Below are 23,043 nucleotides of genomic sequence, written 5' to 3'. Positions count from 1 at the left end.
ATAATAATAATTTTCCCCATTTTTTGATAATTTTGTTTTATTTATTTTTCTTAAATTTTCTCTTGTTTTTCTCAAAAATTTTTTTATGACCTGTCCTTTGTTTTTTTCTTTCTTCATTTTTTCTTTTGTTTTATGCAAAGTAAAATAACAGCAAGCACGATTTATATACAAGATGTACAAAGAATAGTGGTAGTGATTGCAGAATATTTCAGTTTGTTTTATTCATTTTTAATTAATGTTTTTCTTTATATTTTTCGGGCCACCAAACTTTATTAGTGGGCCACCAAAAAAAATTATTTGAAGGTTTTGGTGGCCCGAACGGGCCACCACCAAAAAAAGTTAATGTGGAGCCTTGATTACAGGCTCATCAGAAGGGAAAAAAACTTATATTTTACATGTATACATGTATGTTGGAAAATTAATTTGTAATTTTCAGGGGCTACTTTTCATTTCGTACATGTACAATGTACTTCCTGAATCTGGATAAGCTTTGACATTGCAACAGATGGGAATTTCCAGGGCTCCTTTTTTTTTTAGTTTCCAGTGGGGTGTTTCACAAAGATTTAAGTATGACTTAGAGTCGCACTTAAATGTCTAGTTGCGCGCAGTATAAAAGGCATGACAGCATTGGTCAGATCATGCCAAGAGGACGCGCACTACTGCGTATTGATCAATAAGATTGCACGTTACATATCATGTACGCGTCAACATTTAAGTGCGACCTAAGTCATACTTAAATCTTTGTGAAACACCCCCTAGGACTCTTACATATATAAGCATTTCTGGCGAAATCTCCCCGAGCCCGTCATTTTTTTTCTCTCATTCAGCACCCTGCTTTAGTGCTGAATGCTCTTGCTATTGATGTAATGATTAAGTTTGTAACGTTTAGGGACACGTCAAATTCGATTGGCTGGTACATTGGCTAGTACCATCTACATGTACAACATGATGTACTGTACCATGCTACATACATGTAGATGTACATGTTAACAGTGGCTGTAACATTAACAATTGTTTTTTTTTAATGGAAAGTATATTACAGTAGATTATGAACAAAATAATTGAACATTTAGCACAGTTCAGCATAAATGTGTGTACACGTACAGTACATGGATACAAACAACTTTGCACAGATTGAATGACTGAATGAAACATTCATTATATAAAAGTCAATAACTCTTGAAAAGCAAATATCAAATGGGTTCTGACCCATGAACCATAACTTCTTGGGACATGTAATGTATGGCACATTCACCACATGACATGTATTTCATTATCAAATATCCATGTTACATACTGTATGTACATGTACAGTACATGTACGTTTTTCACAATTTTACTGTACACAAAGGCAAGAACATGAATAAACTGTATAATCCCAAGAAACAATCTACATGAATGTACAGTTGTACATGTATGCAGTACGTAGATGTATGAATGTGTACTTTCATATTGTTCGTAAAAAAGAATGAAAAACAAATCTAGTGTGTACTTTAATATCATGTCACAAAATATTCAAACATACAAATCACTTTTCTACTTCTATCATTACAATGAAAATGGTACATTTTTCAAGATGCTGTATATGTTCTGAATTATAATCTTAGTAGGATGCAGATTTAACTCACTTCTATCACTCTTTTTTTTTAATTAATACTGTAGGCTAAGAATTATGACAGTTTCATATGCATGCATGTTGGCATTACAGGCAAGTGCAATGACATTGCCTAGTTGTGTTTTTGTGTCACGAGGCTGCCACAGGCATGGTGAAAAAAATTGACACGTGTAGCAGATTAAAGGTTTCCCCTCTGAAAACAAATAATGGATTAATAGGGGATTCCCGAGAACTTTGAAGGAGTCGCTCCAGGAAGACATGACGCAAGACGTACCTTCAAAACTTTCAACACCTAAGCAGTTTCCCATTGTGCATCCTTGATCACATTTGATAGTGCAAGGTATTTTGAGAAAGTTTCAATAGCCCAACATGAAATCAAATGTATAGTACATACATGCATAAACAGGTGTTAAACCTGTTGATCTGCATGTACATGTAACCAGCTCAGGGTTCGAATAATTGAATTCTACTGATTAGATTTCATGTACTGTATACTTTCTTCTTACAGAGAAAACTAAAAAGAAAACTACAAATATCACTGATGATCATTGTTAGCCCCAATCTTACACAACAGCCTAATGAGGACACTGGGAAAATGGGCCATTACCATGGCAATACAATGCCCCCCAAAACACATGTATGTCTTTCATGTCGTCAGTCCAAGACCAATACATGTAAGGGTCGAGTCTCATGAGTATTGAACTGAAGAATTTGTTAGCTCAGGCTGTGGATCTCTGTGTATTTCTGGCTGCTCTTGGGTATGCTTGCTAATGTTTCAGGTGGTCATCCGGTACCCAAAATGTATCAAAACCTTCTGTCGAAGGTCAGGAGCTACATGTAAATGCAAGCAGGAATAGTCTAAAGTACGCTTCAGACTGTGTATTATCATTTCTATCTACAGTAGGCTCTCCTCTAACCTTAAATTCCCCACTACTTTTTGTTAAACATGTACAGTACATGTACTTTCAAGGGGGTGACACAAAATTTTCTCCTGCAACAATTGCTCCGGGCTTAATTTCGTCTACATGTAAGATCTAGGGTTAGGGTTAGAGTTGCAATAGGGTTTTATATTTTGTTAGGTAGGGTTGAAGTTTATCATTCGATTAGTGTGTAGAAGTTAGAACGGGGCAATGGTAGCCGGAGCAAATGTTATCGAACAGTAAAGAAGTGCATGCATGTAGTTGTCAAGGAATAAAACTCGTATTTCTTTCTCTAACAAATCAGGATATAATCATAAAGATGCCTGTATATGATACACATCCTTTCAAACATTTTTAGTGTCCATGCTAGTCATTGATCCACACCTACATTGTAAACTGTGGATACACATGTGACACTTTTGTAATTATCAAAAAGCCTTTGAGTAGCTACAACACGATACATGCAATACACATTTCCATTTCAAGGAAAATAAGTCACAAGATGTAATGTATATGTACATGTACTGTAATCATGCACTTAGACTCTTTGGGCACATTCTTGACATTAAACATCCAAGGAGAATGACAGGAAGAGTGCTCGTCTAACAAGCTCTACAGCTGTATCCCTTGTGCCATAGTTTTATTGAACATATCCTTTGCAATTGAAGCACGAAAGTGTGAAGATACACGAAAAGCATGATTCCCGAAGACCATACTACAGCCAAGCGCCCAACTTACAGGCCGGTCTCCGGCTGCATTACGGCAAGAGCCACTCTCAGGCACTAGCTAAACTTAGCAGCTTACTGGAGGAGAGTTTTGACATGTCCGATAACTGACATCGCCATGGCAACCAAACCAGGCCCCCTTGGGGACAGGAAGTGTTGTGCTTCTCTGTGTTGGCAATTCAGGTAATTGAAATTAATGCTCAATTTCCTGAAGAGGGACTTGCAGGGTCTCGCGTGTACATCCCTGACCTGCACTTCCACCGAAAATTGGGAGATATTTCTAGGACTGGCAGGGCGTCATAAAACCTTAATGTTTATGTTTACAATTTCAGCATATCATTCATGTTTACTTCATAATGACTTCTTAAAACTTACACTGACATACATGTACATGTACAGATATACTCCTCAAAGTCATTAAGATCACATTCACAAACAGAGGATTCTTTCTTCTTGAGGGAATGATTTTATACTCGTAACTTAAAGTATCATCTTAAGTAGTATAATTATCATCATCATTTTGCGTCATGGAGTGGAAGGGGATGATATCAATTATTCACACCTCATGAACTTAAACTTTTATAAGAAGAGCTTATTTTCATACTTTTTTCTCAGCTTTATCAAAGTAGATCGCTGCTCTGTATGATTTTGCATGACTTTACAAACAACTGAAATATGAAAGATGAATGAAGTTCATCGTTCTTCATGCTAATTTGCATTTCATGGCTTAAATCGAAAAAATACAGATGTCGAATCGCATTCCTACTGTGAATCTAGATATTTCAGAGCAAAACTTCATTCTTTCCCATTTCATTTTTTTTATTTCAGTAAAAACTATCAGCCCACAACATGGCACTTCATACATTCCAGTTGTTCACCAATTTATACACAACTTTACAGTTTCATGAACCCCCCTCTGCTTTACACTACATGTATGTCAGACCTTCATTTATGAGAAGCGCGATCGCGCTGGTGCTCCTACCGCGCTCCTAAAAAAATAAGAACAAAATATCGCACTCATTATTTTTTTTAACCTTCACCAAAAGTTGTTGAAATTTCACATTTTACATCTTCATGATCATGAAATAGGCATCTACATTGTATTTTCCATAATTCCTTTAAATTATTTCTATTTAGTTGCAAACTACCGAAAAAATAAAGAATATTCACCTCTTTCTTGACTCTGATTTATGATGTTCAACTTGGTAAATATTGTAGTCCCATATGTAGATTTTCATGGTGTTGACCAAGTGTAAAGCGATAAATAAAGTTCAAAACAATCAAACGTTCAATGATCATTTTCAGTATGTTGCAACACCATGGAAGTCTACATGTGGGAATTCAATAGTTACCGATTGTAACATCATCAGAGTCAAGAAAGAGCTGAATATTCTTCATTTTTCTGATAGTTTTCAACTAAATCAAAATAATTTCAAGGAATTATGGAAAATAGAGGGCCATTCCATGGATTTAATAATGCAAATGAAATTTTAGCCATTTTTTGTAGTTTTTTTTTAAAGGAGCGCAATATTTTGTAAACGTGACCCAGGCCTAGTTTCGCCACAGATTAACAGCTACACAGCTATTGCATTTACAATTTTAAGAAAAATCTACAATTCAGCATATATGTATTGTATCAAATTAAGCTCATCTAGGAGAGCAATTCTGAGGAGCTCAATTGAGCTCTTCAAAAAAATGAGAGCGATTTACTGAGCTCCATCAAATTATAAACAAGAAGGACTGGTATGTAATAAACTTTCAAAAATATTATTCTCACCTTGCCTTCTGTTGTCAAAAGCCCCGTCTGTTTCATTATTTCCTGAAGCTTCCTGTCTATTTCAGGCCTGTTGTAAAGAACATACATTGTAAACAATCAGTTTCAAATCACACTGTTAATGATTTTGGTATAGCTTCACTAAAGAATTGCGGTCATTTTATGTTATTTTGATCAAATATTTTACCACTCTTCTATTTTTCAACTTTTTAAATATCTTGTCTCTCTTAGATAATTCAATGAAAAGCATGATGAATAATTTTTTTAAGATTGCATTTGCAATATGATTTCAGGCATAATGCCAATGACAGTTCTTCCTTTGCAATTGAGCATTTCCTAATGGATGATCTTTTTTCTTGATTATAAGGATACTTAAAAACTGCCCAATATGTTCTGTAAGAATTTATTACTTTGCACAGACTCTCATTAAGTCTTGACAACATACATGTACATGTAGTGATAATCAAGGGGAAAAATATTCCATTTCACTCTTTACCTGTACGTTGTGTTTCTAAAATTGCTTTAGATATTTGTTTTACTATTGGTTGTCAACATTTATACATTATATGTAGGAATATATAACATGAATGCATTAAAAAATTGACATAAATAATACAAATGACACAAACATTTTTGCTTCAGACAATCCAAAGACATGAGGTTTGGGGGTAACATACAGTGTATATTTGCTAAACCCTTGTTGCTACACCCTTTCAACGTTGTTGCTACATGTAGTACAAAATGATTCCTGGAAAAACATGATTTATCAATACAAACGGTGCATGTACAGTGTACATGTATTCAATTCTAAAAATTCACACCTGGAACATATGAATATCATCAAACTATCATATTGTGTAACCTTTAATGTAGGTACATCTGAAGTTAACAAAATTTAGGGTGAGAATAATGGATGACTTGTAATTATCTTTGTAACTCATTAACTCTTTGCCCGCCACGTACACTATCCCCCCCTGCGCCACATTAATTTAGGGGTGCCGTATGCATTGTGTGTGAACTGTGACTTGAGTCGTCTTTGGCAGTCCGCTGTATGTGCCGCGAGTCGTCCGTGGCGGGCAAAGAGTTAAAAAGTACTGCATTGTTGCAAGTTCCAAGAATGTTTTACAGGTTCTGAACTACCAAAAAGCTGTGATTTATATGATTTAAAAAAAACAAAATGTTTAATTTTTAAAACATTACAGTACTTCAATTTGGAACTCTACTTACCCATCTATTGTACTTCTGTTAATAGGTCCACACGATAGCGGCATTTGTACATGTTTCTTGTCCCGTCTTGCATGTGGTGATAACCCTCCATTGTGATTTAATTGAAGAGCTGAGTAAAACAAAGAATATGGCAGTTATAAAGACTTATTTTTCATTAACATACACTGCAGTCTGCAATTATTATTAGGGCTGTTTCAGAGAGCTGTTTCTTAATAGAGAACTTTTGTAATCCTTTCATAATGGACTGTGTGTCATGAGCTGGTACCTAAAAAAGGGTGGCAGGGTTACATTTTTCAAAATTTTAGTTTATACCAGAACCTTGATAGGACAAGCTTGTCCTATCATCCCAGTTGAGCTGAGAACTTGATTTAAAAAAAAAGCAACTAATATTTTACAATTAAACAAAGCTTACACTGGGTACACTAAAAAAATGGCAACAGAATGTATTTATGAGGTTGGGGTGACAGAGCAAGTGGAGCAAGAAAAAATTACTTGAGTCATTTTTAAGGGATTTTTTTTGTTACACTTAAATTGTATTAAGAATAAGTTCTGAAAAAAATTAAACTTCACAGCACTTGTCTGATTTTACACATGTTTGTTCAAAAATATCATTCTGAGAATATTGTTATTGACATTGCTGTTTATTCAAAGTGGGTTAAAATTAATGACCTAATAATCCTAAATCTAGGGTAATATTTGGTGTGAAAACATTTTAGAATTAAGAGGTTTATTTTTAACAAAATATGGTGTTGCTAATTCTGACAAGTTAACCTAATTACACCACCTTTAATATAAATGAAATTTATGACCAATATCTATAAAAAGGTAGGTTAGGGTTGGAAGGAACTGTTGTGGATCGGAAGCGGTAAAGAGTAGCAGTGGTTGTGGTTTGAGGGTGGGTTACATATTGAGGACGGGAGATGATGATGAGCTTGTGAACACACCATGGGATCTAGAAGTAGACGACATAAAGAGAAAAAAGATCAAAGATTAGATATAAATATACATGGAAGGATATCATAATGTGAAGAAAAGAAATAAAGCCTAGTTCACACTTTGAAATTTTAGCAACAACAACAAGATATTAAGAATCCAAACTGAGCTAAAGCTAAATTCATTTTGTCTTTCAATTTGATTTACTTTCTATTTAAAACAAAACATAGACATGTAAATGCCAGATAGTAAAAGGTTGATAGTGCTAATGCACTTTGCACTGCCCAACATAATCTAATCAAGTTTCACAACCCACTGGATCAATGAAACAGCTAGCGCAGCTTGAGACTGTCAGCTCATTGCACCGGGACGGATGCAGGAATGATTTTCATGTTTTTGCAGTTTCTTGGGCAAAATAAAGTCTAAAGAGTGCAAGCTCAGGCTTGAGCAGTACTCATTGATTTGTGACGCAAGCTGCACTAAGGGCACTACATTTTGCGGTAGGCCTACAGTAGATCTAAGTCCAAGATCCAGAATATTCCAGGGGTTAAATCCAGGGGTAAAATCCCTGATTTTGACTTCCAGAGATTCTTATGACCCTCGCTTATTATGGACTCCAAAAGATCAATAACCAAAAAAAAACTTGTAAGGGTACAAATTGGTAAATTTGCGCAGCTAAGATAAATCATATATCAATAATTAAGCAATTATTTTGGGGTCTTGAGCGCGATTTAATTCATCGAAATTGATCGCAGCACACAACTATACGCGTCTGATATTTGGAACTGCATCCAATTTTCAGTAAAAAACAAACTTCTGTTAGTAAGTAAATAATTTCTGTTTACAATAATTTTCTCAATTCTATTTTTTATGACATTAATATTCAACATTTGTACTAACAAAATAAGCATGATTTTATTTGACTCAATTAATTTTTTTGTTTTGGTCCAATTATGCTTTAGTGTACGATATTTACTCTGAATTATTCAAGAGTTTTGGCAACCAATTGATATCATTTCCGTAAAAAAGGCCTACAATTTGCACTGACAGCAGTGAAATACTGTCTGTGTGCGCCCAATACAATAGATTATGTGTACCGACCTTTGGGGAAGCAGCCGTGTGTATTTAATATTGGGTCTCCCAGAATGGTGTTGGTCCCAAAATTAAAATAATGTCCGGATAAGACAGAGACTGAGAGAGGTCGGACTGTAAAATAAAGCAAATGCGGTCAGGTACCGCACATGGCGCCATACTTTTACCAAATGCACGTTGGTTCTCAATTTACCTCAATAATTAATTCTTAATTCATCAACAAAATTAAAAATGCAACAGGGGAAAAATGTTACCTCAGCATAAAAACATTACTCATTAGTCATGTTAGTTGTTATACTATATATAGTGAGACCACCACATATCAACCACCTCTTTTGACACAGACCACCTTGTGCGCATTGAAATTCATGCGTATTACAAACGATATGTGCAGGAGAGTAGGTGCAGTGTCCATAGGAACGTTAAGAATCAATGTTACGAGAGAAAAAGAAGGGAAAAGGTAAAAATTTAGTAGAATTTATCAAAATTGTTTTGACTAGACCGAACCTGCCCAGTTTCCGATAGGAAACGGCTTTAGACATGTTACTGTTAGAACAAATATCTGTCGTCAATCGTCTAATCATGTGCCGGAGCTCGCAGTGGAAGTAGTAGCATGTTGACATTGACATCATACTTCATAGAACTGATTTGGAAGAGTCAAAATATTTCGCCACCCCAAACAAGAATCGGCCGTAAACTAACGTTAAGTGCATCGCGGGTGGTTGGTTTCAAAAGATGGGTGCAAATGAGCAAATGCTCTAGGCCTAGAATTTTTTGTAGAAACGTTGTAGGGCCTATTCGTTATTCGCCGATTATGAATCCGAGTCACTGATCAAAAGATGGAATCTGATCTGCACAAATGGAACGAAAACTAGATAAAACTGATAAATATTTTCGCAGATACGATGCTTAGATAGGTGGTCGATGAGGGGTAGTTCCAACTAAATCCGACCTAGGCAAGTTACGCAGAAGCGCAGTCGCTTAGCTTAGTCGCGCCGCATCGCAGGGCTTGCAGCGCGGCGTTGAGTGCATTGGCATCCATTCGACACACTGCATTGCCACCAGATTGCATAGTGCAATGACTAGTGTATTGTTGATGTCTTTTCATCTTCTCATTGCATAAGCCATAAACGCTCTAAAAATCAAAAAGTGATGATCAAGCTTGAGAATTTGATCTTACCTGGCCTCTGCCGAGGCATCTTAGGTGATTCTAAATTAAAATCAATAGAAGGCCTCTCTTTTCTCGCTCTGTTTTCATCTTGAATGCTAATTTGGAGTTGATTCAATTTTTGTCGTAGGTCCAAGGAAGAAGACATCTTGGAAATTATGACGCATGCGCACAATAATTTGGTATCTCGTTCGGCGATCTATTTATATTTCTATTGATCTCTTTGTTTACATTCTTTTGAGAATGATATATAAACAATTTCTTTGGACTTAGGGGAGTATTTATTCATGCGCTCACAAAGTAATAGGTGCAAGTGTATAAATTCCGTATAGATTATAACCGAAATTTCTTTCAATTGGTTAACTATAGGCTCTGTTCGACTCGGTGTGATTTATTTTCAGAATCCATAGAAGGAATGTTTATCACACTTAAATTGTTTGTCAACCTCATAATGGTAGCCCAAAAGATGTTTTTCATATTCACATTGAAAATTTAGGTATAAAAACTATTTTTCACAATAAGGGCCGCTCGATTCCCCCCCCCCCCCCCCCCCCCCCCTCCCTTCCTTTCTTCCGCATCATTTGTTTAACCTCGTTTATATGGAATATGTGTTCTTTTGGAGCAATAAGAGGAGGGGTGGTTAAAAAAAAATAGAAGGGCACTATATACGTCATGCTTCATCGATCAAATTTAGAATAAATCAATATCCCATCTTTTTATTGTTTAGTCATTTCATGTACTAGACTCATAGAGGTGGATTAAAGTAAACTTCGATTCTCCTCTATGAGACTTCAACCAAAATTTAATAAAATGGCAATTTAAGGAGCTTTTCAAATAAAATGACTTTTTGTTTAGAATCAAGTGCGCCGATCCTGTGGGGCCGGGGCACAGTGCCCCCCCCCACTTTTTGAAACACCGAAAAGTGCCCTTATTACGCTAGAACTCACGAATGTGTACAGTGAGGAGCACAGTGTTTTAGGTGTTACTAAGTGCCCTTTCTTGTATAAATAAGTGCCATTTTTTTACAAAAAATGCCCCCTCTCCAACGTGCAGGTTCTGTGCCCTTTTCACCTGAGAAGGAACCCTTTTATGTGTGAGCAAGTGCCCCCATAGCTTCTTGTACAGTGCCCTTTCTCGAATCAGTGCCCCTTTTTACTCATTGTCCCTTTACCTGAAAAGGACCCATTTTATGTTTGAACAAGCGCCCCTTGCCTTCTTGTCCCGTGCCTTTTCTCGTATGTGCCCCTTTAGAAAGTTACCCCTTGAACGTGTTCTGTGCCCCTTTCAAACTGGAGAAGGAGGCGTCCTATGCCATTTTCAAGTGCCCCTTTGCCTTCTTATACAGTAGTTGCCATTTCTCGTATTTTCGCCTGAAGGACCCAATTTATGTGTATCTGTATTACTCAATAAATAGAGTAAAACTCACAGAGCTTAATGCTGAAAACTTGATCATATTCGGATAACAAATAACAAAGTTATTGAATTTCAAATCCTTTGCATTATTCCGGTGAAACAGTTATAGGAAAGTCGTTATGAATATTCATTAGGTGGCCTAATGATGTCATATCCCCACTAGTTCTTTTGTATTTTTTGTATATGAAAAAGGGTTTATTCAAAATTGACAACTGATTAAGTGCATTATTTTGTTTTGCATCACTTTATTGTGCGAAAAGCAATAAAGGAACAGTGTAAGAATGACAATACATATACATTTACAGAACAGAAGAGAGCCCAGGACATGGTCACATAACTGACACAAGCAGGGCAGATTAACATAATGTTGCATAGTTACCAAATAAGATGGAACATTCGGTGAAGGTATAATAAACTGTTAATCATCAAGTTAATTTGTAATTAAAGTAATTATAGGCCTATAAATAAAATCTTTCAGATAAAAACCAAACATTTCTCGCTGCAACTTATTTCTTAATGGAGACACATCATTTACACATTTATGAAATAATAAAACAATTATGATTTCATGTAATAACATTAAACAAAGAAAAGTGGGGATGTGACATCATGTACTTTTTACATAAATTATGTTGAATCTTATTTGTCTTCTTAATTCCGCGCTTCGCAATATTTGAAGAAAAAAAAACATTGAATAATTAACTTTTTGTTTCCCTTCGTTAAAAAGGGATAGAATCAGCTTTTGACGGTCTGAACCTTGACGATTTTGTTATGCTCTCGTTTTTCTATTTTTAAAACACCCAGATGAAATATGCGAAAGCTTCCGCACTTCACGAGGAAGGGGAAATTGGGAGAACGCTCCGGGCGGTCGGTTAGCATAATGCCCAATTGCGATTCGTAAACTCATCCTCCCCTTCCCCAATTTTATCGATAGGCCTATATGTAATTGCACACGAAAAATCAAAGTGATACTCAATCACGGTGCTCGGTTAAATGCGATAAACTAATCAAAAAGGATGAAAAATTGTAATTGTTGCAGTTTGCACACAATATACTTTCCATTGAACTATTATTATGCCTTTTATGTAAATGGCAATAAAGATGTATGCATATTTTCAAACATAATTTTGGAAGAAGTTTATTACACCCAGGAAATTCAAAGAAATGTTATGAAATATTTGTGCTTTCATGACGAATTTGATATCACATAAATGAGTATGACCTGCCCCTTCATCACATTGCTTTGTCATCAGGAGCTGAAAACATATTTAGGTGTCATTTTTCCCCCAACATCTTCATATTTTATACAAATTAAAAATGAAAACTTGACAAAAACATTTCACATTTGTGCTTGTTTCTTTTCAACACAAACATTTCAGATCGCATTTTTTTGTTCAGTGGTGACATATCATGATAGAAAATGCAATATAATTCATAAATTTTACATTTATATATTTCTATGAAGCGATGTTTGAAAATGTAATAATATACAATAGAATATATTTAGCACGGATATTACTTTTTGTCTTTCAAAGAAAATTTAACCTGAAAGATACTTTAATCCCATGAGCTTAATACGCGCTTTCATTTGATACCAAATTAGTCATGGTAGTAAGATATAGTTAATTTAGGATGTTTGGCAAGCGAACGAATTTCACTGAAGTCAATGGGTTAATTTAAACTATATATATATATATATATATATATATATATATAAATGTACTCCTATGTTTTAAGAAGTTTACAAGCACACGAACACACGCACATACCCCCATATACTCAAACAAAAATATATCAGGTCTATAGGACTTATACCGTTTTATGTTAGCAAATCTGTTAAAAGGATATAAGAGCAAAAGGTTATAATAGATTATCAAAAAAATCGAGGATTATTTTCTCGTTAGAACATATTTTGCACCTCAAGCATGCCAAGCAAATTCATTTATCTCATTTTGATGATTATTAAAACATTAAAAAAAGCGTGACCAAAACACTGAGCCATGACCTGTCAGCGCAGTGCGTACGCACATCATCAGCTTGACAATAATACTTTGCTTGATGTGAGGCAAAGTAAAACTTAATAATCAAAGACAGGATTTGACTGATGTGTTATCTCTTTAATTAAAAATAGAGGCCAACTTACGAAGTGGTTGGAGTCCCCGCTGGCCATATCTTGGAGCAGCCCGGCAAAACGACACATAAAATCTCTGCTCTCGACGATTCATGACTGTCTCGTCTTAGTTACAGGTCTCCATGTATGTGTTATATGGACTTGAACGAGAAAATTTGTGGCATTATACGATCGACACACAATTTCGCAGCCAGGAACGGGGCAAGTTCACTATAATTAGCAAGCAAGTCGGGTCGGATGCAAACTTTTAAGGCGTTGAGCCAGCCAGAGTCGTACGCCTGCCATTACCAAAAGTTTTCTTTAAAGCTGCACTCCGGGAATTCATATTGTATCTATATAGTTTTATACATCGGTTTCGAATGAGTGCGCAAAGAAAAAAAAATTGACAATTACTTGACTTTTTAAAGAAATAAATTTATGTCTTGTGTAACCATCACTGGCGTGTAGGATGTAGCGTGTATAGGGTCCGCAACAGTTTTGTTTTACTTTGGGTGACTATCAATTTCAACCAATCTCTGGATTGTATTTTTCAACTAATATTTTGCATCTGGCCAATTTAAAGTAAGTTTGTCTTCCACTTCCCCTATATCCCTACCTTTTCATTGATAAAGAATAGAATATGATGAATACGGTATGATATTCCATAAGCAAATTTATGGTAAAAGAAAGAAAGTCATTTTTACTTGCTCGCTTTGCTCCATCACATTTTTCTGATATTGAGCACTTTCAGTAGACTTAACCCCTCAATATGGTGTTGCTCATTACATTGCACTAGGGACAGCTCTATGCACCCCCCCCCCCCCTCCTCATCAGGGAGACTCACCCTTCATCTTCTTTGATTTTTGCATCATTTCAATTTTTTCAATTTATTTCATTTCATTTTCAACAGAACAAAGTAATGTGGTCGAAATAATTACAATAAACTTATATAGACAAAATAGATTGAGGCATGTATAATATATGATATTTATTTATAAGTAAAAGTAAAACAAAGCAGAGTATTATATATAAGCAAATATCATAAACATTATGAAATAAAATTCTGAGAAAATGGAGGGATCCACTGAAAAGCAGTGCTTCATTATATGGACCCCTCTAAATAATCACTTAGAATTGCTTACGAAGACAGACACGGAGGTGACAAAACAGAGAACAGCAGAACAAAGAAACAAAGAACAAGAAGAAAAAAAGAACAAGAAACAAGAAAAAAATGGAAACACGGACAGGGATATGGAGATTATAAAAGGGAAAAGAGAACAAGAAAAATAATAGAGCAGGACTTCAACGCGCGGATAAAATTCTCATCCCACCCTCATGAATATCTGTTTATAAAGACCTCTAATGAAGAAACAGTCAAACCGATTCTTTAAATATCATTTTTATTCATTTCATATACAAACAGATAATGTTTGTAGCATCATTTATTAGCTTTGTGGCAGTTTAGTGAATGAACGTTTACTTAATAGTCTACATCGATTTCTGTACTATGATCTGATTTTGTTAGTAATAATCATTATGATTTGCATGAAAGTCGTCAGCACTCGGCACTGACAGGTTTCTCAGACAGTTGTCATAGTAACAGTCTGACACCTGTACTTCTCAGCTAATCAATGCAATGGAAAGTTGTCTGATCTGAAAACTTGTCAGACAATGAAATAATGTTGATGAATTGCCCCTGATAAAAACCGCCCCATGATCTGGATCTTTATTTGGATACAGCTCCCTTTGAAGTGCGTACCAGGGGTTTTCACCGGGGTTTTCACAATAATTATTGCTCGTGCGATCGTTTGCGATCATAATTATGTTGCACAGAATAGCAAAGGCAAGTCGCACCACCAATTGTGAAAGGGGCTTTACTCTACACTCCTTTTCCCATTCCTTTCATTTTCACTTTCCGTAAATAAATTAAAGCCTAACTCTTATACGCCTCTTCTCAATATTAACCCCATTTTTCTAAAACTTTTCTTTGTCGCGCAGTCTATTCCTTCACTTCCATTTCTCCCATTTTCTTGATAAAAACTCCCCTGTTTTTATTCTGGTAAAGGTCAACTTATCCATGATTAAATCACAATTTTTTAGTGCTTGTCACCTCCCTTCAGCTTAAATAATTCACATGCATGGTGCTCTTATTCTTCAGCCTCGAATTTCCTGTCTATACGAGAAATAGAAAATGTCATTTTTAATTTCGTCCTTGGATGGTATTCTCCAATTCACTTATCATTATGATAGCAGAAGAGTTGATTTGAATTATGGAGCACTAAAATGCATAGAAATCGTGGTTTAGTTTTAATAATGTCCGGACGATCTATAAAACTTAAAATAATATGGAAAAAATACTTTATATTGAACCTTAAATATCAAAATTGTACAAAGAAAAATCGTAATTTAACAAATTATTATCAATTTGATGACTTATTTTGATCTTAATGCGTGTATTCTTTGTTCACGCGGCATATACGCTATAAAAAGGGTCTATGATGATGATGATTACTTTACTACTACTGCTAATAATAATAATAATAATAATAATAATGATACTACTAATAATAATGATAATAATAAAAATGATAATAATGATGATGATAATGATAACAATAAAAAACAATAATAATGGTAATAATAGAAATGATAATGATAGTCGCACTTTAACAATGATGACAACAAAATGATAGTTTACTAATAATTAACAACAATACAATATTAAGAAAGTATTTAGATCTTGTTCGATCATGCCTTTAAGGATTTTTTCTTCTTTCGAGCGCCATGTAGCCTAAGTGAAATTTCCTGCAGCGGGACTAGGTCACGGGATATACTTTGAGCGTGTTGTTACCGTACCAATTTTGTCAATTCACTGGTAGGATGTACGATATTTATTCGTTAAAGATATAACTCTGTGTTTTTCCTCACACCCCGATAATCATAATAGGCCTATATACAGACAGAGGGTATTGACATCAAGAGCTGAACTGATTTTAAAATTTAAAAAATCCAGGCGAAATTTATAGGCCTATATTACTTATACATTATTCGTTTTTCCAATGTAATGAAGGATAGTTGATATACTAATCAGAATTTGTGTAGACTATTATAGCATACTTTAGAATCACAACATTAGACATGGTGCTCACTTAACTACTATATTCATTACTAATGTTACTACTATTTTTCATTACTACTACTACTACTACTACTACTACTACTACTACTACTACTACTACTACTACTACTACTACTACTACTACTATACTACTACTACTACTACTACTACTACTACTACTACTACTACTACTAGTACTACTACTATACTTCTACTACTGCTGCTGCTGCTGCTACTACTACTACTATATGGGCCTTTATTATTGGAACCCAGTTGGCCGAACCCCGTTTGGAAGAAGGAAATGTCAGTTACTTTATGAAAACAGCCTCATGATATACCCATTTTGGGATTTTGGTGATTGTTATTTCCATCCTTATAGAATATCAAAGAAGTGTATGAAAAACCACTCTCACGAAATCTTGCGTCAACAGTAGGAACGTCACATGACTTTGGTCATGTGATTATGCTACCATAACTATATACCGCAACTACTGTATTCAAAGAAATTAGACGGAAAAGGCGTCTGTTAAAGTATTTTTTTTACAGATCACAAACAATTAAAATATACCTCGAAGTCATTATAGTCCCTTATAAAAAAAACACACATACGTATTTTATAATAATAGACTTAAACTAGAATGCAAGTTAATGTGTTCGGACTATCATGCATTAACTACCCGGATGCAAGCCGGGAGGCATGCCAGACATGACAACACCAGGCACAGACAACGCGGTGTACATAAACACTGTATCACTGACTTCGGGGAAAGGGTTGTTAACTTGCTTTACTATGTATTTTTAAATTCGGTATATATATATATATATATATGTGTGTGTAAAGCTTTACATGTACAACAGCTTTTTGGCAACTCTTTTTTATTTAAATATTGTAAAGAAATGGATGAAGAGAACAATGGTAGGCGTAGCTTAAATCTGGGGAACCTTGATTTAAGCTACGCCTACCATTGTTCTCTTCATCCATTTCTTTACAATATATATATATATATATATATATATATATATATATATATATATAGACCTTGTAAATACCTTGTCCTCCACACACTTAAGTTTCCCAATCATTTCTATTGTATTCCACCGTCTCGTTTAAGCCATTACCCCCTCTGTTGTTAATTTTGTTATTTAGTTATCTTAGTGTAATCATTCTGTTCTGTACCCTTGATTACCCATTATTTACTTTGTTGGTATTACGATTTTATTTGTATGGTTTTGTTCCACTCAATGCATTATAGGCCTGATGAAGGCCCTAATTCTGGCCGAAAGCTAGCCCAATAAAAGAGATACTTGAAGCTACGTCTTGCATCAATGCTTGAGTCATTTACGTCTGTACATAGAACATGATGCGCTGCAATACACGTTATGCGAAGGGCCCTCTTCCTTTATATATATATATATATATATATATATATATATATATATATATATATATATATATATATATATATATATATATATATATATATATATATATATATATATACATAATATATTTTCGATGATGAAAGTCCTATCGTCTTTCTCAAGTGACTGCAGACGATTGCTAGGGCATCGATCGTCGAAAATTTGTGCATCATAATAAAGTATGTTGGAACAAAGCATGAACGTGTCAACCTTGTTTTTATATTTATTATTATTATTATTACTACTATTATTGCTGTTGTTGTTGTTGTTATTGATCCAACAGGTTGACTACATAATATATATATAAAATCTCCTGTCAATGGCTGTTTATTCATACATTTATTTTCATTTCATTTTTTTTGCAAGAAGTTCCTTATTGCGTATTTTGAGCAAATGGTCATAATTATGAGTACGTTCATTGCTTAGAATAATTTTCTCGCCGATGATCATCGTTGACTAGTGGTGTAATGATAAAATCAACTGAAGAGGTCGAATGTGGACTGTTAGGAAAATATTTCCTGTTTTTATTTTAAAGTCACAAGCGAGCGAAAGTTTTCAAACTTTTTAAAGCCCAAAACTAATTTTGTGTTAGATTTTGATAACAATTTAATGTTCAGGAAATAATGTCTAACAATTTCCTTATCATTTTCTCTTTTTTTTCTTGGTTGCTGAGCTACTGGGTCCAGGGGAGGGGGCTAAGGTAACCTAACCGCCCCCTTCTATACTTTATTTATAAGTGTTGCTGATGTATTATACCTACTTGAATGCACATGTCAAATGAAATTCGCAACTTTGGCAACAGCAGAATAATGGGCCCATAATGGGTTGTTGCAGGTTGATCAGCAACACATCCTGCAGGCCTCCACCCCACCCCCTCCCCTCGCCACACATACACAAAAACATGAAATAATGTACCCTATCTTTTGGATTCCCACATAGTTTTTTTATGGGCCACCGCAACTAAAAATTCGAAATAGTTTGCCAATCTTCCAAAAGAATAGTGACTTTGCCAAAGAGGGCGCTAGTTATATTATCACAAAGAGGCGTGAATCTCACCTCAGCACCACGATGGTAGACAAAAATAATTTCTAGATATTGTTTAGATTCATGGCCCAAGGAAAATATTCCTTGGGGTGCTTCGTGTAATATTATCCATAGGCAGCACCCCCATGTATTCTGGAAGATGTGTAAAAACTGAAAATGCAACCAAAATGGCATCATTTTGTATTAAAACCTTTTTTTTTTTGCTTTTTAAATTTCTGTGGACCAAATTAGATCTCCTTTTTGTATTGAAACCTTTTTTGTTTTATTTTTTGCCTTTTAAATTTACATCAACATCCCCATTAAAAAAAGAAAACATTTCCCAAGGTCCTGCTTATATTGTATGTATTTTTTTAAAGTTCTCCCCCACCCCATGCATTAACAACAAAGAAAACTTATTTATTCATCACTTCCAGAAAGGCTAAACCAATGTAATGCAATACCGGCTTCATCTTCATCAAAGAAAAATCAGACCAGTATAATGCTGAAAATTTCATCAAAATCGGACGTAACATAACAAAGTTATATTTTAAAGTTTCGCTTATTTTTCACAAGATAGCTAGTCACATGCAAATGAGAGAATCGATAACATCCCCCACTCACTATTTCTTTTGTTTTTTGTTTAAATTTGACAATATTTAAAGATTTGACAATAAGGACCAACTTGACTGAACCACATAATGTTAAACAATGGTAATTCCACACGTTTGTTTCTCAGGACAATGAGGAAAAAATAGAATATTTCATATTTCTTATAATAAAATACAAAAAAAATAAGTGAGTGATGTCATAAGTTCACTCATTTGCATACCGACCGGGGGGTGCATATCACTTATGTGAAATTAAGCAAAACTTTAAAATGTCAGAACTTTCTTATTTTACATCCGATTTTGATAAAAGTTTCACTGTTATACTCGTTGGATTTTTCTCTTTTTATTCATATAAACTTTTTGATGGGGTGGACTTGTCCTTTAAACAGGAAGTATACCTTCAACTGTTTTATCATTTGAACCGGGGTATAAATGGGCATGGGGAATTAAGTTTTTTTTCTTATTCTGAAAACAATAGGGGAAAACAGGAGAAAAAGAAAGAAAATTAAATTTAAAGACTGATGATTATCATTTCTGAATATTATGCCAATATCTATCACAAAATTTTCATTTTCAAAAAGGTCAAAATGTTAGCTCGCACATTTAGCTTTCTCTCAACTTTTAGCAGAAAATTTGCCCAATAGGTCATGTTTGGCCTCCTTAAAATGTTTGGCTCATGAGGCCACCTGTTGCCACAAGTTGTTTGCATTTTTTTTTCTAATTTTTATCTCGCACGTTTTGCTTGCTCACGATATTTAGTAGAAAATTTGCCCCATAGGTAATGTTTTGCCTCCTAAAAATGTTTGGCTCATGAGGCCACCTGTGACCTCTGTGATAAGATCTGGAAAAGTGAACTAAATCATTGTTTTTAATCATTGGCCTGTGTACTATATTTCAACAATTTTGTGGACCTCAGAGAAACACTGAAAAAACAGGGGCCTGTAACACATAGTTTTGCAATCATTGTAGAAAATTTCTTTACAATTGATTGCATTGCATACAATGCACAATCAATCGTAAAAATCAAACATACAATTAATCACTATCCTTTGAGTTAACAGGCCCAGGTACTAGACACTTCTCCAAGCAGAGTCTGAGTTCAATACAACAATCATCAAATTCAAACAAAGGGGTGCATAAGCTAACTTACACAAACTTCATTTTACATTCTTCAAAAAAGTTTATTAGACATTTGTCACAAGAACAAACCGTGCCTTACAATCCTGACATACGAGTTGGAGTCAACCCAAAATAAGTAAATCAAAGCATTAACACGTGACTAGCATACTCACTCTTTATTGGCTATATATCCTTGAACCCGTTCTCATGAAGTCAATTATACACACAATATTTATATGTTTCAATGATCTGTTCTAGCTCTGGTGAATTCATCATACAAGGCCTTATCACAAGAAGTTGCATTACCATACTTTAATTTCTCTTTCTTTAAGTGAATTCATTACAGGACAAGAATTTGGAATGTAAAATGGCAAATTTATATCAAAAGCACAATGCATTTGTGTCTTTTGAAATGCATATCTATCAATTCACAACATAGCTTCATGCTATTGTACTTGAAAAAGGCAGATGGAATTGACAGTGAAAGGTGAAAATGAATTTAAAAACAAAATGTTCATAGGAATCAAAAAAATAAATTTGAAATAAGAAATTTGAGATTTAAAACTTGACATTGGAGATTTGAAATTGAAAACGGAAATAGAAAATAGAATGGAAAACATACACTGAAATGACCTTTTCAAGACTCAGCACAGATAGCTATGTTTTTAATTTTGTTTTCTTGTCATTCTGTAGATTACTTATTATGTATATGATTCTAATAGAATATTTCTTTTTGTACACAGTGCTTTGAAACTTTTGTGTAAAGCACTTTATAGATATTATTAGTATTATTACTATTATCATTAAATGAAAATGAAAATTTTTCAATATTTGAAGAAAAAAAATACTTTTAATTTTTTTAGGTATATAAATCAGTGATAAGGTATCTTTCATTGCATCATTACATACCATCTCCTGAACACTCAGAACCCAAAATATCATACAACTCTACCATAAATGAACGACTGTGCAGAAAAACACCAGAATATCACATGCCAATCACCTCAATATAAAGCGACAGAAGAAAAAAGCCCTCGTATAATAAAACATACAGAACATACCTAACAAAAATACTATTATAGCTTTGCTATAGAAATATATTCATTATATACAATTTTGGTTAACTTAGTGACGTTGTTGTAGAGGCAGGATATATGTCTTATTGCAATCTGTTTGTATGGTGTTCCTGAAATAATCTTACCCTGTCTCACAAGATATATCTTGAATGACTTTTCAAGAAAGAGATTCTGAGAGAGAATGATGATAGATATGTTTCATTGTTAGTAGTATCAAGTCTAATTTATTTTCACAAATCCATTTTCTACCAGTAGCATAATATGATAATACAGATTCAACTACACCTCCAGCATATATATTGGGTTTAACATTTTCATTTTGACTGGAGCCTACAAACACATTTGCTTAAAGATTACAGGCTACTTCAAATATCATTTGTAACAAAAACCTAAAAAAAAAAAAAGAAATCAAAATGCAAATTTGGCTTGATCAGATTTTAAAATGTAGGGAGGGGCATATTCATAGAACTTGCTCCCCTTGAACCTGAATCTATACTGCGAATGGTGCCGAACCAAGAGAAGTTGATAATTGTGCATACTTTTGCATGCTCTAATATTTGAATCTTCAGAAAAAGCCCCATAAGGACAAATCTCCAGGATAATTTTTGTGTCATGTCAATTTTGATTGAAAAAAATTCAGATGCAAGCATATCTGAAGTTTAAAATATTTGATATTATATTTATTCATGTTGAAAATTATATGGCTTTATGAACAATATTCAAATGATATTCCACGGTGGTAAACTTTTAAATATAAACTTTTCCAAGTTTATATCACTTGCAATAGTGAAAATATCATATGGATTGATTTAAACAAATGAAGATCCCAATGAGAAATACTGCATAAATAAATCTATATTTCATCACCTCTTTATGTTTACACTAATTACCAGTTATCTGTTATTTCCTTGCTATTTCATTTATTTATTTGTTGTTATATGTGATTGGCATTAATTACCTCTTAATATTGTACACTTTAATTCATATCTTATTTCTATTTAAATTTGTTATATTGTACTTGTTTTATTCATTCTGTTTAAATTGTTAAGTGCTTAGAAACTGAATTGTATTAAGCACCGTATAAAAGCTCCATATTATTATTATTATTATATCTATAGAAACTACAGCTGCAAAGATAACACAGAATAATGATAACATGAAATATTTATATAGCAAATATCACAATAATGTTTCATTTTACTTTTAGAGAAAGAATGAGATATGGATATGGAGTAACATAAGGGAATAACTAGGCATGCTCAATACTACTTCAAGTAAACAATGAAAAGTATTTTTATAAAAATATATTTTCAGGTGAATCTCAAAGCTGTAGGGGAGACCGGGGTTAGTTGGAACATGGGTAAGTTGAAACATTGTAATTTTCTTTAACGCCTGTAAAATAAATTTATGCAATACTGCCCTCAGTTAATTGTTATTGATAATACAACTGTTCTATTATCAATAACAATAAATTGAGGGCAGTATTGCATGAATTTATTTTACAGGCATTAAAGAAAATTACAATGTTTCAACTTACCCCATGTTCCAACTAACCCCGGTCTCCCCTACTCTGAATCACAATCATTTAAATTTTCTGGGATTCCTTCCATTTTTCTGCTGATATAAACCAGAAGGATCAAGATTCTTGGAATTAAGTATTCGCTTTTTGCAATGATGAGAAGAGGTAAAATGAAATAAAT

General features: G+C 34.1%; 1 protein-coding gene across 2 annotated transcripts in view; it reads right to left on the bottom strand.

Moving 5' to 3' along the window:
- The window catches only part of LOC121429274 (dual specificity mitogen-activated protein kinase kinase 7-like), a 32,313-nt gene extending 19,135 nt beyond the window's left edge, over window positions 1-13,178 (bottom strand). Inside the window, exons 1-3 of one of the 2 annotated variants that reach the window (XM_041626266.1) lie at window positions 13,011-13,178; window positions 6,262-6,370; window positions 5,038-5,104 (exon numbers count right to left, since the gene is read on the bottom strand). In XM_041626266.1, coding sequence (XP_041482200.1) covers window positions 5,038-5,104; window positions 6,262-6,370; window positions 13,011-13,092 — 258 coding nt within the window. In that variant the 5' untranslated portion in view covers window positions 13,093-13,178. Of the gene's footprint in view, window positions 1-5,037; window positions 5,105-6,261; window positions 6,371-9,466; window positions 9,635-13,010 lie in introns of those variants that run through there. The other variant, XM_041626265.1, reaches the window with a different exon arrangement.
- Between the last annotated feature and the right edge of the window lie 9,865 nt (window positions 13,179-23,043).

The sequence above is a fragment of the Lytechinus variegatus genome, chromosome 15 (assembly GCF_018143015.1).
Source record: "Lytechinus variegatus isolate NC3 chromosome 15, Lvar_3.0, whole genome shotgun sequence".
Classification (NCBI taxonomy): Eukaryota; Metazoa; Echinodermata; class Echinoidea; order Temnopleuroida; family Toxopneustidae; genus Lytechinus; species Lytechinus variegatus.
The sequence above is the reverse complement of the archived record's forward strand: the minus strand, read 5'-3'. Positions and strand labels throughout refer to the sequence as shown.